The 18375-nt window shown below is 53.5% G+C and overlaps 2 protein-coding genes across 2 annotated transcripts; one reads left to right on the forward strand and one right to left on the reverse strand.

Moving 5' to 3' along the window:
- Positions 1 to 19: 19 nt before the first annotated feature.
- Positions 20 to 9257, reverse strand: LOC134016349 (basic salivary proline-rich protein 1-like; the record flags this gene model as incomplete). Its single annotated transcript, XM_062455722.1, has 2 exons — positions 9050 to 9257; positions 20 to 907 (listed from the first exon to the last, which is right to left on the reverse strand). Coding segments are annotated over exons 1-2 (1096 nt in total), but the record flags the coding sequence as incomplete, so codon positions are not given.
- A 5413-nt stretch (positions 9258 to 14670) lies between these two features.
- On the forward strand, positions 14671 to 15624 carry LOC134016348 (proline-rich protein 2-like). Its single transcript, XM_062455721.1, has one exon. The coding sequence runs from the start codon at positions 14671 to 14673 to the stop codon at positions 15622 to 15624; it is 954 nt and encodes a 317-aa protein (XP_062311705.1).
- The last annotated feature ends 2751 nt before the right edge of the window (positions 15625 to 18375 follow it).

An 18375-nucleotide genomic window follows, 5' to 3' on the forward strand; every position in this document is an offset into this window, starting at 1 on the left:
GGGGAGCGGGGGAGGTCGCCTGGTCGCCCCGGCCCTGTGCCAGGGGGAGCGGGGGAGGTCGCCTGGTCGCCCCGGCCCTGTGCCAGGGGGAGCGGGGGAGGTCGCCTGGTCGCCCCGGCCCTGTGCCAGGGGGAGCGGGGGAGGTCGCCTGGTCGCCCCGGCCCTGTGCCAGGGGGAGCGGGGGAGGTCGCCTGGTCGCCCCGGCCCTGTGCCAGGGGGAGCGGGGAGGTCGCCTGGTCGCCCCGGCCCTGTGCCAGGGGGAGCGGGGGAGGTCGCCTGGTCGCCCCGGCCCTGTGCCAGGGGGAGCGGGGGAGGTCGCCTGGTCGCCCCGGCCCTGTGCCAGGGGGAGCGGGGGAGGTCGCCTGGTCGCCCCGGCCCTGTGCCAGGGGGAGCGGGGAGGTCGCCTGGTCGCCCAGGCAGGGGGAGCGGGGGAGGTCGCCTGGTCGCCCCGGCCCTGTGCCAGGGGGAGCGGGGAGGTCGCCTGGTCGCCCCGGCCCTGTGCCAGGGGGAGCGGGGGAGGTCGCCTGGTCGCCCCGGCTCTGTGCCAGGGGGAGCGGGGGAGGTCGCCTGGTCGCCCCGGCCCTGTGCCAGGGGGAGCGGGGAGGTCGCCTGGTCGCCCCGGCCCTGTGCCAGGGGGAGCGGGGAGGTCGCCTGGTCGCCCCGGCCCTATGCCAGGGGGAGCGGGGAGGTCGCCTGGTCGCCCCGGCCCTGTGCCAGGGGGAGCGGGGAGGTCGCCTGGTCGCCCCGGCCCTGTGCCGCGGGGAGGTCGCCTGGTCGCCCCGGCAGGGGGAGCGGGGAGGTCGCCTGGTCGCCCTGGCTCTGTTGAACACCTCAACAAAGCAAGGCTGTTTGGGCGGCTGGGCCTCTAGACTGCTGGCCTGGGATGGGCCTTGTTTAAACGCCAGCGCTGGTGTGGATGGTGGCTCCAGATTGGAGCGAGAAGGAACAAGAGGAAGATGCGTCGTGAGGGGAGAGGAACAGGAGAAGAGGGGGAGAGGAACAGGAGAAGAGGGGGAGAGGAACAGGAGAAGAGGGGGAGAGGAACAGGAGAAGAGGGGGAGAGGAACAGGAGAAGAGGGGGAGAGGAACCGGAGAAGAGGGGGAGAGGAACAGGAGAAGAGGGGGAGAGGAACAGGAGAAGAGGGGGAGAGGAACAGGAGAAGAGGGGGAGAGGAACAGGAGAAGAGGGGGAGAGGAACAGGAGAAGAGGGGGAGAGGAACAGGAGAAGAGGGGGAGAGGAACCGGAGAAGAGGGGGAGAGGAACAGGAGAAGAGGGGGAGAGGAACAGGAGAAGAGGGGGAGAGGAACAGGAGAAGAGGGGGAGAGGAACAGGAGAAGAGGGGGAGAGGAACAGGAGAAGAGGGGGAGAGGAACAGGAGAAGAGGGGGAGAGGAACAGGAGAAGAGGGGGAGAGGAACAGGAGAAGAGGGGGAGAGGGGGAGAGGAAGAGGGGGAGAGGAACAGGAGAAGAGGGGGAGAGGAACAGGAGAAGAGGGGGAGAGGAAGAGGGGGAGAGGGGGAGAGGAACAGGAGAAGAGGGGGAGAGGAACAGGAGAAGCGGGGGAGAGGAACAGGAGAAGAGGGGGAGAGGAACAGGAGAAGAGGGGGAGAGGAACAGGAGAAGAGGGGGAGAGGAACAGGAGAAGAGGGGGAGAGGAACAGGAGAAGAGGGGGAGAGGAACAGGAGAAGAGGGGGAGAGGAACAGGAGAAGAGGGGGAGAGGAACAGGAGAAGAGGGGGAGAGGAACAGGAGAAGAGGGGGAGAGGAACAGGAGAAGAGGGGGAGAGGAACAGGAGAAGAGGGGGAGAGGAACAGGAGAAGAGGGGGAGAGGAACAGGAGAAGAGGGGGAGAGGAACAGGAGAAGAGGGGGAGAGGAACAGGAGAAGAGGGGGAGAGGGGGAGAGGAACAGGAGAAGAGGGGGAGAGGAACAGGAGAAGAGGGGGAGAGGAACAGGAGAAGAGGGGGAGAGGAACAGGAGAAGAGGGGGAGAGGAACAGGAGAAGAGGGGGAGAGGAACAGGAGAAGAGGGGGAGAGGAACAGGAGAAGAGGGGGAGAGGAACAGGAGAAGAGGGGGAGAGGAACAGGAGAAGAGGGGGAGAGGAAGAGGAGAAGAGGGGGAGAGGAACAGGAGAAGAGGGGGAGAGGAACAGGAGAAGAGGGGGAGAGGAAGAGGGGGAGAGGAACAGGAGAAGAGGGGGAGAGGAACAGGAGAAGAGGGGGAGAGGAAGAGGGGGAGAGGAACAGGAGAAGAGGGGGAGAGGAACAGGAGAAGAGGGGGAGAGGAAGAGGGGGAGAGGAACAGGAGAAGAGGGGGAGAGGAAGAGGGGGAGAGGAACAGGAGAAGAGGGGGAGAGGAACAGGAGAAGAGGGGGAGAGGAAGAGGAGAAGAGGGGGAGAGGAAGAGGGGGAGAGGAACAGGAGAAGAGGGGGAGAGGAAGAGGGGGAGAGGAACAGGAGAAGAGGGGGAGAGGAACAGGAGAAGAGGGGGAGATGAACAGGAGAAGAGGGGGAGAGGAAGAGGGGGAGAGGAACAGGAGAAGAGGGGGAGAGGAACAGGAGAAGAGGGGGAGAGGAAGAGGAGAAGAGGGGGAGAGGAAGAGGGGGAGAGGAAGAGGAGAAGAGGGGGAGAGGAAGAGGGGGAGAGGAACAGGAGAAGAGGGGGAGAGGAACAGGAGAAGAGGGGGAGAGGAACAGGAGAAGAGGGGGAGAGGAAGAGGGGGAGAGGAACAGGAGAAGAGGGGGAGAGGAACAGGAGAAGAGGGGGAGAGGAACAGGAGAAGAGGGGGAGAGGAACAGGAGAAGAGGGGGAGAGGAACAGGAGAAGAGGGGGAGAGGAACAGGAGAAGAGGGGGAGAGGAACAGGAGAAGAGGGGGAGAGGAACAGGAGAAGAGGGGGAGAGGAAGAGGGGGAGAGGGGGAGAGGAGAAGGAAAGGGAAAGGGAAAGGACGACTTCTGAAAACGTGTTTAAAAATAACAGGTTGTTGTTGTTGTTTTGGGCTGTTCGTACGTCAGATGAAGGATTGCAACCCACTCCCTTACCAAGACTGTTCCCGCTACGTGGCTTGGCCTGGTGGCCTGCTGTCTCTTCCAAACTTCTTCCAGTTCCCCCATGATGCAACTCTCCATGCTCCTGGAAACCGTCACTGCTTGGGGCGTTTGTTTAAACCTTCTCCAGATTTACGCTTTGATTCAGTATCTTAGAGCTCTTCGGGGAGGACTGCACAGTGTGGTTATTGATTTGACGGGCACATTGTGAACTACAGAGATCTTCATAGACCGGTGTGTGCCTTCCTAAATCATTTCTGATCCCACGTGGATGCCAGTCATCTCAGAGACATGGAGTATGACCGCAAGAGCAGCTCAGTGCCAGGCCAAACAGAGCGTCACAGCAGAGGGGATGATCACCAGTAATACCTGACTGTAAGATGTTTCTGTTTCATTTGATGGGTTGTAGACACATGTTTCAAACAGGTTGAGAAAGACAGGGCGCAGGCGATATGAGAGTTAGGGTTAGTGACCCTGAGTGAAAGAGCGCAGGAAATGAAGGATGTGTTTCATGTCAAAGACAGACTGAGGATGAGAGAGAGGGAGAGAGGGAGAGAGGGAGAGAGGGAGAGAGGGGGGAAGTGAGGATGAGAGAGGAACAGAGAGGGAGAACTGCAGGAAACCAGAACTGGAGCTCGCCTTTAAAATTGAAGACAGGGGCAAATGAAACGTTTTTGCGCAAGTCCCTTGATGACCAAAGCACAATAGATCCCAAATAAACACACATACACCAGAGTCAGTCCAGTCCCCAGCTGTCTCTGCGATCCTGTCCGTTGTGAAGAAAACAATTACTGTTAGGATTTGAGGCACATCTGTTTCCTGGGCCGCAAAGTTAAACCCCATGTTTCTTATGCTTCGTGACACAGTTACACCACACAGGCAAATCTAAACACAGTGCATGCTCATAGGAGATTGTGCTGTTTCACTAACTAAATTGGCCAAGGAAGTTTATCCTGTTTGCCTTGTCTTGTCTTGTTGCAATGAATATCCCCCAGTAAGAATACAAAGTAGTTAGAAGAGCAACAGAACAAACGATTCTGACCTCTACTGCTGTCATGCAAACACATCATTAATCATTTAAATATGCCATGTACTGCACATGCAGCTCGAACTCGCAAACACACTCACAACACGCAGACACACACACACAAACACAACACACAGCAACACCTGTAACGTGTGGTGATTGTGTCAGCTGCAAATATAGCTGTTATATTTGTGTGTGTGCTCACATGCCTCCATGCATGTAGACTTTTTCACTGATGCATACATTTAAAGGGCTGTGTATGTGTGTAGGCTAATGCATCTATGTAGGTGAAAGAGAGAGTGTGTGTGTGTGTGTGTGTCTTGAAGGATGTACAGTGAGGGAAGGTAAGTGCTAAAGTGAAACTGTTCCTCTGAACTGTGTGGATGAGGTCATTGCCGGCAGCTCTGTGTTAACCCATCGGTTTAAAAACATCCATCATTTATCAGGGTTAGTATTAGTCTTTTCAACAACTCCACTTTCCCAAACATCTTTCTCAGCCCGTGAAGTACTTTTGATATAGCCTAGTTCTGAGAAATATAAAAATAAAAGGCGGAGGGTTTGTGTCGTGATTGTGTCGTTTAATGTGCTTAATTCGCTGTTCAGCTTTAGAATCAGATGTCTGCCTTGCCACAGATCATGACTCATCCGATTAATCGATGACGAGAGGGTTGTGGTGTACAGAATGCGTTTGAAGCTTGCACTTGTTGCAGAGTGTAGAGTGAAAGGCTCCTGTAGATCAGTGGTCTTCCCACTGCCACGTTATTCGTCTCAAATCAAACCAGATTTGATTGGTGTAGCCCGTTTTACAAGCAGTGTCACAGAGGGCTTCACATACGCCCACAGAACTGCCCCCTCCTCCCCTCCTGTCTCACCCGTCAGGACAGTGTCAGCACCATGATAACACAACCGACAGGAAATGCCTGCAGGCACCGGCAGAACCCTGGCCTCTGTTCCTGCTTCTTCCCCCAGCTGCTAACCCTACGGCCGCACGGCCACCCGCAGATCCTTCTGGAGAGGCGCAGAGAAGAGAAAGGAAAAATCCATGCTTCGAACCTGGCAACCCCAACCCCCGCCTCAGACTCCCGATTTGGGTCTGGCAAACCCAGAGCACCACTACCCTTTCATCAGACTAGCTGCAGAAAGCGTTCATTAACCAGCTGTATGGGTGCTGGCAGTGGCACTAGTCTGGCCATCACGCAAACTTCCGATCTGGAAGTGTTTTCCCTCTTCTCTCCCTTCCTTGTCCTCCCTCTCTCCCTGCCCACGTGTCCAGCCGAACACATCTCTGTCCTAGATCCATCTAGGCTGTTTCCTACGGGGTGTAAACGACACACACACTGATACATATTTGATTTCGCTCCAGCTTGTGGTACTATATAACTCACTAAATGCCTTTTGGCCTTCGGAGGAAAGAACCTCGCTGAACTCTGGTTGAGTCACTGCGAGTGGGTTCCATCTGGTCTCCCCTGCGCCTGCTGGTGCACAGAGCTAGGTGACTGCAGGCACGGTCCTCTCGTTATGCTCCTCCAGCAGTCTGCTCCTCTGGGAGATCCTCTCCTTCTCAGCTCTGGGAGATCCTCTCCTTCTCAGCTCTGGGAGCTCCTCTCCTTCTCAGCTCTGGGAGATCCTCTCCTTCTCAGCTCTGGGAGCTCCTCTCCTTCTCAGCTCTGGGAGCTGACCACGCGCAGCAGAGTCTAACTGCCGCAGGGATTCAGATGAATATCAGCTAGATGAGCTCACTCTTCTGGGGACAAGGCACAGATGGGACACTTATTTTTCCTTCTTCCGGTTGCCATTTGGCCCCTTCAGTGGCCACGTCCTCATCAATCATTTGTGGAGCTGTCACTGTCTCGTCACCCCCCCCCCCTCCTCCCTTACTGGGTCAGGCCACCACTGGAGTACCAGTAGGGGGGTGAGAAGGGGAGTGGTGAGCTGGTCAGTGTTTTGTCTCCACGATCAGGGGGTCCGTGAAGTGAGGTGGTGTGAATGGTGGGGGTGTGGTTTTAGGGGCAGAGGGAGCGGGCTCTGCCGTCGGTTTGATCGCTGATCTCCACGACCCCATCTGAGGGGTCTTAATCTCCCTGCTGACCTGACCGAGAGATGTCTTGACTCTGATGGGGGGGTGGGGGTAGAGGGGTGAATGTGTGTGTGTGTGTTGGGAGTGGGGGGTTGAATGTTTGTGTGTGTGTGTGTGGGATTGGGAGGGGGGTTAGAGTGTGAGTGTGAGTGTGTGTTACATTAACATTCCACAGGAGTTTTTATGTGATTTCTTTCATTCTTCCTCTTCTTCTTGATGCACACACTGTTGTGTCTGTCACAGCAGGGCAAGAAAAGCCTTTGCTGGAAGGCCTGTTACGCCGGCATCCCCAGCTGGGAGTGAGACTATTAACCTATTAATCTAGTGTTAGTGGAGGAGATTCAGGATTCCAGAGCATGTCTCCATGCTGGGAGTCGTCAAAAACTAACAGTCAGTTGCAGTTGGAAGTACGAACAGTGTGTTCCAACCAAACGCAGCGCTGAGGTCATCGTTCCCCGAACCGCCTGTGGCTCCTCTCTCCTGCTCAGTGGTTTAAAAACATTTCTGTAGATTAATAATCCCAAGGAGAACCCATCCGACTGATCGAGGTAGGGTTTGACTGTGCCGACGCCAAGAGGGAAGGAACCTGCTCCCGAAGAGGTCGGCACCATCACGCCTCAGGGACTGGGATCAGTGGGAGGGAAATCTAAACCAACTCGGAGAGGCTCGTCTTACTAAACTTCTGTTTTTCTGTCCTTCACTCGACGTTTTGACTGAAGTTGTTTTTCTTAGAAGTGAAGAGGTCCTCCTTCCCCCGGCCTCAGTATTTTCTCACTCAAACTGACAGGATGAAAGGAGAGAGGGATGCAGACAGATTAGGAGAACAGACCACAATCTGCTTTGGGATTCCAACCGGGTCTGTCTGTCGTTGAGTCTATTTTTACCAGCGTCCGTGTACATATAGCTCGTATGTATATCTGCTCTCCCTTCAGTCAGTCCATACTGTGTACGAAATTTCACCTCTTCCACCCTAAGCACATTTTCCTAAAATGCCACCTGAAATGACAGAATAAATAGAAATCCCACAGCCATCCTAAGGAGCACAGGTACCAGATGTTGTACTGATGCGTGAACTAATACACGTCTCGTTGTGAGGTTGTCTGTCTATCGTGGAAATCTTTGTCACTGTGGCATCTATGTGCCGTTTCACTGACCAAGACGATGATTTAACTAGTTAGTCTGTTCTTCCTCACTCTGTCCTCTTGCTCCTAATCTGGGGAGAGGGAGAGGCGGGTGAACAAGGAGGATCGATACAGATGTTTTCATCCAGACTGTCTGTGATACTCTAGCTAGCTAATTAAGTCTATATCCTGTTTTCCAGTGGCGGGGGTGAGTGTGCCTTGCCCCTCCAGCAGCTGTGCGTGACGTGACGCTGAACCAAACATTAATGTTTCACGGCTACAGTTAAGTCCCAGTGTTGCACAGAACACGCACAAACCTTTCGTCTGTCGAGGTAATGTTGATTTTGCAGCACGCTCAAAAGAATACAGCAATACGCCAACTGCACTTGCACTTTTACACACGCAAACACACCTTAATCGGCCTCCATCTCATCTTCTTTAAGCTGCGAAGGTATAAAAAACCCTTGCATGAGAGTCCTGGGGAGGGAACCATGGAGACGGGGTTAGATGAGAAGAGGAAAACCTCCGTATCGTCTGGGCGATAATGACAGGCGGAACACTTCCAGATCTATTGTTTACGGCCGCCGATACGGATCTGGACCCGTAGAGAGAGAGAGAGAGAGAGAGGGGGAGAGGGAGAGGGAGAGGGAGGGGGAGGGGGAGGGGGAGGGGGAGGGGCAAATGCCCCAGTTTTTCCTCACCTGCTTATCTCTCTTCCTATCGTCTGGGACTGTGTTATCAGAACAGAGATGGTATCCAGGCCTGTCTGGCTTGTGAGTGCGTGTTGGGTCTGGGTAACATGCTAGAACAGGGCTCGTATCACGGCCTCAGATCATCGGCGGGGAAATGATGGACAGCTCCAAGGGGTTACATACAATGTGATCATATGAACACGTCTGGGGGAACAATGAGGAAGCTTGTTTTCTCAGAAGAGCACTATCCCTTAACGGTGCCCACGCCAGCCGGGGAACCATGTGAGTTGCAGCACTGTCAGACATGCTGTGTTCTTTTGTTTTATTTTACATTAAACTCAAATTATTGAATTCTTTGTGGTATATTCCCCTCCATTTATACACACACACACACACAATCACCCCTGCGTTAAAACACATTTCCCACTCCATTAACTTTCACTCTTGTTGACGCCTGAATACCTTTCTGGCTCCTCCAGATGTTGAAGTTTTTACTCTTCTGTTTTTAAAAATCCATGTTCCACGTTTTTCCAGGAACACATGGAGGCCACGCATGGGTAGGATTTCCCCCCATAAAGCGGCGCTACCTGCCAGTGTTTTCGGCCATTCAAAAGTGCTTTGGCTTGGCCTCCATAACGGAGCCCTCTTGTTAAAACATTAACCACCAGGATTCACAAACAGTTGATGGGACGACATACTCTCTCAAAACATTAGGCAAGGCCGAGAAGTGATGTCAGCGATGTGATTGGCTGCATGCCTTTCTCTTTGACTCACAATCTCTCAGCCTAAGTAGTGAACTTCCCATGTATGGTTTCCTGCCCATACCACATTTTCCACCTCACCCCCCCCCCCCCTCCGGCACACATGACTGATCTGCAGAGCTGTCAGGTAGCATCAGTGCAGAGCAGGTGGCATGTGAGGCCTCCCATGGCTTGCCAAAAGCTAATTGACTCTGAGCTGCGTTAATTGGCAAGCACCAATCCCCTAACGAGGCTTTGAGGGGTGACCCACCGGGCCAGATGAAAGCGGCCAGGCTTTGCTCTGTGTCAAGCTCTCGCGGCTAATCAGCACGCCTCCTGACCTGAGAGGCACGGCGGCTCCTCCAGAGCTGGGAGCGTGGAGGACCTGAGAGGCACGCCGGCTCCTCCAGAGCTGGGAGCGTGGAGGACCAGGGAGGCACGGCGGCTCCTCCAGAGCTGGGAGCGTGGAGGACCAGGGAGGCACGGCGGCTCCTCCAGAGCTGGGAGCGTGGAGGACCAGAGAGCTGACGCAGAATCAGACAGGGTCATGACCGTTTTTATATTCAGTATTGTAAGCAATCATAACATGATAACAGGAACACTAAATAGTGTGATCTGGAGAAAGGGATGTTGAATGTCAGATAAAGTTCATTCCTAAAAACTGCTTGATGGGCCCAGAGCCCAGACAGAAACAGACCCCTTTAACAGTCTCACCGGTCATTTAGTTTTACCAGCATTAGTCGTCTGATGGACTCAGCTTAGAGAGCTCTGGTTCCTACCGGCTAGTGTGTAAAATCGGTTTAAATTTCCGACAAACAGATGCCTCTGTTTCAGTCTGTTGTCTGTGGTGTCAAGCTTACTCTAAGAGCATTGTGCGATTCTCCTCAAGCTTTTCTGGGGATGAATTAGCATGCCGCTCAGGCAGTCTATGTTTCTCACTCTGTACCTGCTTGTCTGTTCATTTCAACCTTCCTCTCTCCTTCGCTTTACCTGAATTTTCACAAAAACAACGATCAAGCAATCTCAGTCTGTAGGAGATACGGCATCTGTCCAAGCTAGTGGATGTTTAAAAAACGTGTAGTGTATATGTACATATCCATAGAGTGTGTGCTGGTCTAACTCTGAACACCGGGCCCTCTGCAAGTCCAAACACCTAACCCTAACCCTGCAAGCCCGTCCGGGGCGGGGCGGGGAGGGGGTGGAGAGCCAGAAAGGTCACACCGTATGTGTGCCTGGCACGTGAAGAGGTCAGAGGGCGTGTGACCCGTGGCCCGGGGGATAAAACCCTGCCGCCTGGCATCAGGTGAGGCCGGTGAGTCGGAACGTCGTCGGAACGTCGTCGGAACGTCGTCGGAACGTCGTCGGAACGCTGCCAAGTGGATCGTGTTGGCTGGACGCTCACCTCTCTCTGTTCGAGCCCGTCCCTTCTTCCTCCCCCTCCTTTCCCTCGCCCTCCCTACTTCCTACTGCTCCACGACAGACATTCATCTCAAGATTAGTCTTCCACTATCCCTATGGGGGGGCAGGCACCTCCATGCCACAGATGTTAGATTATTCCACTGGGCCGGTCCATTCTCCTGCTTGTGACGGGGGGGAGGGGGGGGGGGGGGGGTTGGCCTTGGGAGGAGGCGGACCAGAGCTGGAGCTCTCCCGCTGCCAGACGGGAGGACCCAGACGGGAGGACCCAGACGAGAGGACCCAGACGAGAGGACCCAGACGAGAGGACCCAGACGAGAGGACCCAGACGAGAGGACCCAGACGAGAGGACCCAGACGAGAGGACCCAGACGAGAGGACCCAGACGAGAGGACCCAGACGAGAGGACCCAGACGGGAAAGCAGTGATTCTGATGTAGAAGCGTGTGCACAGGGCATTATGTTTTCTTCCGAATTAGAGGAGAAATTTGTCTTTCTTCTAGGTATGATATGATGGGCATGTTTTGATGCAAACATGCTTTGGTTACTTGATATGGTACCATGAAACTGCTCTTTCAAGGCTTTCAATCTTGTCCAGACAGTGTGTGTGTGTGTGTGTGTGTGTGTGTGCGTGTGTGCGTGCGTGCGTGCGTGCGCAGAGGACTGTAGCGCTTTTGGAAAAAAGGTGACGTTTCCTAAATCCTCTTTAGCAGGGAAACAGAAACCTAGAAGAAATGAATCAGTCGACCACCTTTTTGTTCAGTGCCGTTATCAGATGGGAAAGGTAATATCATCTAATTGAAGCTAAATTATTCTGCATTCCTGGATGGAATAATGTCTGGATCTTGACACCTCCAATCTCTCTGATCTCCACTCATGCCTTATATTCAGTCATTAGTCTGTCACTCAACTACTTAAACAGCTGTCAAGACTCACTGAACGAAATAGAAGTGAAAGAATTGTTTCCAATCATGATTACAGGACAGCAAAGGCCACATCTAGTGTTGACTCTGAAGTAGGCATGTTTCTGGATCAAGAGTCCTCCAGGTTTGAGTCAATCGAATAAACTTTGAGTGGCCCAAGGCGGCTTCTTAAAGATCTTTAAACACAAGCGCTTGCAGGCAGCTGCAATTTCTAGTCTTTTTTTTTAAAAGATAGATTTGCATGGCAGTTCCGTCAGTGCGTGTGGGGGTGTGTGTGTGACAATGGGTGAATGAGTTGGTGTCTTAAACACAATTTTTTTTTTCAAACTATCTGTTTGATATGGCGAACCTCAATCTTGATCGCTACAAAACATCAACCCCCACATCAACACAACCAAACCATCAGGCTCTCCCAGAGACTCCTCAGCTACCTGTGGGTGTGCAGCACCTGGGCCTGGACAGCAAGGGTTAACCGCTGTGTGCCAGAAGGGAAATCAAGGCCCACATACTTGGCAGGCGAGCCGTTCTCTCAGCACGATGTAGCTACACGAACATGAAGTCTGTCTGAGTCTAACAGACAGGGCTGCGGGGCAGAGGGAATAACACTGTCACACAGAGGATATGGAGCTGGTGGGAGAGACTCTTGACACATAGTTGAAGCTTGTCCAGGTGGGAAGTGCTTTGCTCCTCCCTAAGAGGGGGGCGGGGGTAAGAGGGCAGGTGGGGGTAAGAGGGCAGGTGGGGGAGGGGGTAGGTGAGGGGGGAGGGGCCAGGTGAGGGAGGGGGGGGGAGGGGGGGGGTGTTTGAAGAGTGGAGTGGAGTGGCGTGTGTGTGTGTGGGTGTGTTGGTGGGGATGGCATAGGTAAAGGAATCTGCATAAAATGTGTATTTAATAAATGTATGCGTGTGTGTGTGTAGCCTTACAAGTTAAGGAAGTTGGTTTGTGTGGGCGTTGTGTGTGCGTGTGTGTGATGTGTATGTGCATGCTTTAAGTTCCAGAATGAGAATCTTGGTGCGCTTCTTAGTTTGATGTTTTACTGCATGTGTGCACTTGAATTTTGTATGCTTTTGTTTGTATGTGCCTGCCATTAAAGGTTCTAGTTAGTGGTTTAGGGAGGAAGAAGGGGTCTGCAGTAACACACAGAGCCTTAGGAGATCTCTACAGGCTCACAGCCGGGATGCTGAGACCAGGTCCTCCTCTGGGTGTTTGAACTGCTAATTACTGTAAAGCCGTGTGGTTTCCCGGATCCACCCGGCTCCCGCTGTTCTCAGAATGTTGCCTGATTTCTTGGCGTGAGCGGCTGGGCTGTGTGGCTTCTCACCAGCTGTGGGCTGTTTTCACAGAACAGTCTCTCTCGATGGTTTGTGTTTGTTTGCTTGTACGGTACAGGACACTCGAGGGGGATCCAGGGAAATTTCATTCAAGCGAAACTGATGACTGTTTTAATAGGTACCGTTTTTCGGTGGGTAAAAGGACTAGGTGTTGATATCATGGAGAAACATGAGTTCATGTGTCAGTGTTGCAGCGTTAGAGGAAGAATATATTTAGGCCTGGCCATCAGATGCCTGACTTCCTTCCATTAATCATAAAAGGCGGCACAGCTTTGCCGAGTTCAGGCTTACGTAGTCTTGTACAAGCATGATAAGTGAATGGGACACCAATAGGAAAGGGCTGTATATTATACTGACTCATTGGCCGGTCCAACATATCTGGCTTAGAGTTAGGGACTTGATTGGAGGTTACATTTACATTTAGTCATTTAGCAGACGCTCTTATCCAGAACGACTTACAGTAAGTACAGAGACATTCTCCCCGAGGCAAGCAGGGTGAAGTGCCTTGCCCAAGGACACAACGTCATTTTGCGCAGCCCGGAATCGAACCGGCAACCTTCTGATTAATTGCCCGATTCCTAACCGCTCAGCCATCTGACTCCCTGGGTTCTTCAATAATCTGTTTTGGTGACAGTGTTCCGACAGTTGTCTAGAGAGGGTTCTAATGATAGGACCACAGCGATATTCTGCTGTTTGCCAAACAGATGGTCCACTTAGCTGTCATTCAGGCGTAATTTTTGGTCATTTAAACAAGAGGTTTGGAGGTGATGTAGATATAGAACAGCGGCCGCAAACACACCTCACAACTTCCGCAGAAGTTCCCCCTGGATACACCACCTTCCCCACAGGGGAGCATTGCCCCTGGATACACCACCTTCCTCACAGGGGAGCATTGCCCCTGGATACACCACCTTCCTCACAGGGGAGCATTGCCCCTGGATACACCACCTTCCTCACAGGGGAGCATTGCCCCTGGATACACCACCTTCCTCACATATCACACCTCTGGAGAAAGTTTGTCGCTGTAAGGAAGTGTGAAAGGTAGATATTGTGTCTGTAGTAAATGTAATGCAGTGGTTGGAACTGGCGCCGCACAGGCATGTCAACACAAACCGCGCCCTCACCGTGCCCTCACCCCGCCCTCACCGCGCCCTCACCCCGCCCTCACCCCGCCCTCCAGGACCCTCACAGTCCTCTCTCACTCAGCAGAGACAGATCAGGTAACAGTAGGAATAATTCACGGTTAATTTCAAGCCAAATGAATTTCTAGAACCTACGGCTTAGATTGTTGGTATGCTTTACATGGAGGCTGTGAGTGCCGGCTTGTGCACGGTCTCGCTCTCAGATTCCTCTTGTGTGTTTTATTGCCTGGGAGGATCTTGGATCGTCAGGACAACAGCAGCCTCCAGGTCGTATAAAGACCTGCGTCCAGGGCTGCCTGGTTTAGCGTTTTGAACAACCTTGATGTCCTCCTGACTCGAACAAACCTCTTCATGTCCTTGTCCAGACTGGCTTGTAAAACTGCAGCAGGCCACCCTGTCTGCAGAGTTGCAGAAAGACACCCTCTGAAACAGGCCACCCTGTCTGCAGAGCTGCAGAAAGACGTCCTCTGAAACAGGCCACCCTGTCTGCAGAGCTGCAGAAAGACGTCCTCTGAAACGGGACGATCAGGAACAGGGATCTGGGACAGGGATCTTGGAACAGGGATCTGGGACAGGGATCTTGGAACAGGGATCTGGGACAGGGATCTAGGACAGGGATCTGGGACAGGGATCTTGGAACAGGGATCTGGGACAGGGATCTGGGAACAGGGATCTGGGACAGGGATCTGGGACAGGGATCTGGGACAGGGATCTGGGACAGGGATCTGGGACAGGGATCTCCAGGAACCGAGCCTGGCTGAGACTCTTCACTGAGGAGGGGAGGAGGTGAAGCTATGTGTCACAGTTAAATCAGCAGCCATCCATCATCTTCTCCTTCTCAACCCTCCTCCCCCTCCCCTCCCTCCCTCCCCCCCCCCCCCCCCCACATCGCATGAGCCCGTGTTGTCATCATGCTCACTAACAGACGAACCCCTGAGGAGGTCTGGGCCAGAGAAGCTCTTCTTCTGATCTGAGCCCCTGTGATCTGAGCCCAGCCCTCACACACACACACACGTAGCAATACCCAACACACAGCTCCCCTGAGCCCAGCCCTCACACACACACACACGCAGCAATGCCCCAACACACAGCTCCCCTGAACCCAGCCCTCTCCTAAACGAAAACATCCCCAATCACGTCCCTTTGGCGTCATGAAACGCGCTCCTCCACCCCTCCCAGACAAAACTAAACTCTGTGAGCTGGAACAAGCTGACCCCCTGACCTGCTGTCTGAGACCATGGTGTGAGCCTGGCATGGCCGCAGCTCTCTCAGAACACACAAGTCCCCAGCAACAAGTCCCCAGCAACAAGTCCCCAGCAACAAGTCCCCAGCAGCAAGTCCCCAGCAACAAGTCCCCAGCAGCAAGTCCCCAGCAACAAGTCCCCAGCAGCAAGTCCCCAGCAGCAAGTCCCCAGCAACAAGTCCCCAGCAGCAAGTCCCCAGCAACAAGTCCCCAGCAACAAGTCCCCAGCAACAAGTCCCCAGCAGCAAGTCCCCAGCAACAAGTCCCCAGCAGCAAGTCCCCAGCAACAAGTCCCCAGCAGCAAGTCCCCAGCAACAAGTCCCCAGCAGCAAGTCCCCAGCAGCAAGTCCCCAGCAGCAAGTCCCCAGCAACAAGTCCCCAGCAGCAAGTCCCCAGCAACAAGTCCCCAGCAACAAGTCCCCAGCAGCAAGTCCCCAGCAGCAAGTCCCCAGCAGCAAGTCCCCAGCAACAAGTCCCCAGCAGCAAGTCCCCAGCAACAAGTCCCCAGCAACAAGTCCCCAGCAGCAAGTCCCCAGCAGCAAGTCCCCAGCAACAAGTCCCCAGCAGCAAGTCCCCAGCAGCAAGTCCCCAGCAGCAAGTCCCCAGCAGCAAGTCCCCAGCAGCAAGTCCCCAGCAGCAAGTCCCCAGCAGCAAGTCCCCAGCAGCAAGTCCCCAGCAGCAAGTCCCCAGCAACAAGTCCCCAGCAGCAAGTTCCCAGCAGCAAGTCCCCAGCAGCAAGTCCCCAGCAGCAAGTCCCCAGCAGCAAGTCCCCAAGCTGGGCTGTATTGGCAGGGCTGGGAGCCTCCACACTGGGCTGGTGTCCTCGCCTGTCCCTGTCTGGAAGTGCTGCGGTCCTCAGTGACCCTGGCAGAGCCCTCTCTGTCCTCCAGCCCAAACAACAGCCCCATTTGTTCCAGCGGGGCTGGGAATGCACTCAGCCCACTGCCAGCTCCCAGACAAGCCTCTGGACCCTGCACCGATGCCAGCTCTACACCCCCCCCACCAAAACAACCCCCCCCCCCGCCCTCCCGTGCCGGCTCCACCCCCGTCCACCAGTGTGCCATTGAGTCTGACAAAAGGATTCCAAAATAATCTGTGTGACTCTGTGAAAGTGTCACTGTCGTGGGCTTGGAGAGATACAGAGAGAGAGACAGACCGAGAGAGAGAGATACAGAGAGACAGACCGAGAGAGAGAGATACAGAGAGACAGACTGAGAGAGAGAGATACAGAGAGAGACCGAGAGAGAGAGATACAGAGGGAGAGACAGACCGAGAGAGAGATAGAGAGACAGACCGAGAGAGAGAGATACAGAGAGACAGACAGAGAGAGAGAGATACAGAGGGAGAGACAGACCGAGAGAGAGATACAGAGGGAGAGACAGACCGAGAGAGAGATACAGAGAGACAGACCGAGAGAGAGAGATACAGAGGGAGAGACCGAGAGAGAGAGATACAGAGTGAGAGACCGAGAGAGAGAGATACAGAGGGAGAGACCGAGAGAGAGAGAGATACAGAGGGAGAGACAGACAGACAGATAGAGACATAGAGTAACACACAGGAGTATGCCCTGTATATTTCACATAGGAGCTCTAAAGTATCATCAGTCAAACTCCATCCAGGACGTGCGGTAGTTTACTCAATTTGTCAAGTTGTTTAATTTCCCACCTGAAGACTTGCAAACTCGTGTCTGCACATGTCAGATTTGGAAAGGGAATGGAGGAGTTATTTCATTTAATTATTGCGTCGTTTGACAAGACCTCATCCAGGTGTCCTACCGGTTAGTCCTGCAGAACATCCAAGAATCGTCTAGGAGTTACTTCCCCCCATGCTGGTCCGGTGTGTTGTTTTGAGTGCAGTGTGTGCAGCAGATCGGCCATGCTGTGTGTGTGTGTGTGTGTGTGTGTGTGTGTCTCGCCAGCTATTTGCATCTGGCGCTGCTACCACCCATTGAAGCTAAACAGGCCGTGTCTCTGTCTGTGACGCCTCAATGCTCCAGGTTCTTCTTGCATTGGTGTATGTGACGGGAGATGGAGTGTGTCTCACAGGTCTGGTCTCATGCGAGGCCCTTCAAGATGTCCTTGAAAGAGCTCCAGAACTCAAACACCCCTGCCAACAGTCACTTAGTCAGAGAGATGCCGTCACTTCAAATGACGCCACCGCCCAAATGCTCTCCCAAGACCAACATTTTTGTTAAGAAGATGCTTAATAACGTGCTTGTTCAGAGTTCAGAGTATCAGAGTGTGCTAGGACAACTTGATTAGGAACAACTGCCACTTCTTAAAAATTCAAATACTTACTAAATTGTATTTTTGATAGTTTTTTTTTTTTTTGGGGGGGGGGGGGGGGGGTTGATTATATGTGTGTGTTATTTTCATTTTAGATTTTGTCAAATAATCCGTCATTCAAAATTTACATTTGTTGGAAACAAATTAGGGTCGATGGTGGTCCCTCGGATCTGTAAACAAGGATCAGAGACCGTGGACGAGAGAGGAAGAGAGACAGAGAGAGAGAGAGACGGAGAGAGGGATTCCTTAGGTGAGCAGAAAGCATGAAAAAGTGGGAGTAATCTTCTCTGTCTGGTACATTACCCCTGAATGAAGTCAGAGAGTCAGGGCACTCCACAGGATGCACTCTGGCCTCCAGGATGCAAAGGGTGGACACGGCTAGTCACTCTCGCTCCGCTCTCGCCCCTAACCCTGTCACTTCACTCACTTCTGCTATGTCCGTTTCCCCCTCCTCCCTCCTCCTCTCTTCTCTCTCCCCCTCCTCCCTCCCTCCTCCTCTCTTCTCTCTCCCCCTCCTTCCTCCTCTCTCCCCCTCCTCCCTCCTCTCTCCCCCTCCTTCCTCCTCTCTCCCCCTCCTCCCTCCTCTCTCCCCCCTCCTTCCTCCTCTCTCCCCCTCCTCTCTCCTCTCTCCCCCTCCTCCCTCCTCTCCCCCCTCCCCCTTGCATCAGAGATCTGTTAGAAGTCAAGGTTTGAGGGTGGATGCTTTGAGAGAAACCGAAAATAAAGCTTTTTTCGCCCCTTGAGCTATGCATGCAGTAATTAGGATTCTCTTACTAGCGATGAAGAAGTGCTTTCTTTGAGTGTTAGGAGTGATCTCATGGCTGTTGTAGTCCCTTATTTCTATCTCTCTGATAAAAAGCTCTGCACTGCTCCTGGTCCTCCTCATTTGTGTTGACTTCCTCTTCCTGTGACCTCATCACCAACCCCCCTTTGACTTTAATGACAACTATGTTTCTGTTTTCCAGACGACACGGATAATACATCCTTTCCCCTTGAATGACTGACCATCTGTCACATTCGTCCGTCACGGAAGTAGTTCCGGCGCAGCAGAACGTTAGACGGTTGTTGTCGTAGTCACTTCCTGATTGGGAGGTGTGGTGTACTTCCTCTCCTGTTCTAAAGGGGTCAGAAGGAGACAGGGCATGTCCCTACGCTGCCAAATAAACCAAGTCTGAGCAGCTGGATACTTGATCCTGTCTTTCTCCGCATTTAGAAGCGAGCTGACCAGACTGGCAGAACATGCCTGGACTTGTCGGCTGAAGGGGACCCCGACCCTGAATCACTGTGACCTCTCTTATGTGTTCACGCTGGTTACCCAGTACCTGTTG

Source organism: Osmerus eperlanus, unplaced genomic scaffold, assembly GCF_963692335.1.
Source record: "Osmerus eperlanus unplaced genomic scaffold, fOsmEpe2.1 SCAFFOLD_258, whole genome shotgun sequence".
Lineage (NCBI taxonomy): Eukaryota > Metazoa > Chordata > Actinopteri > Osmeriformes > Osmeridae > Osmerus > Osmerus eperlanus.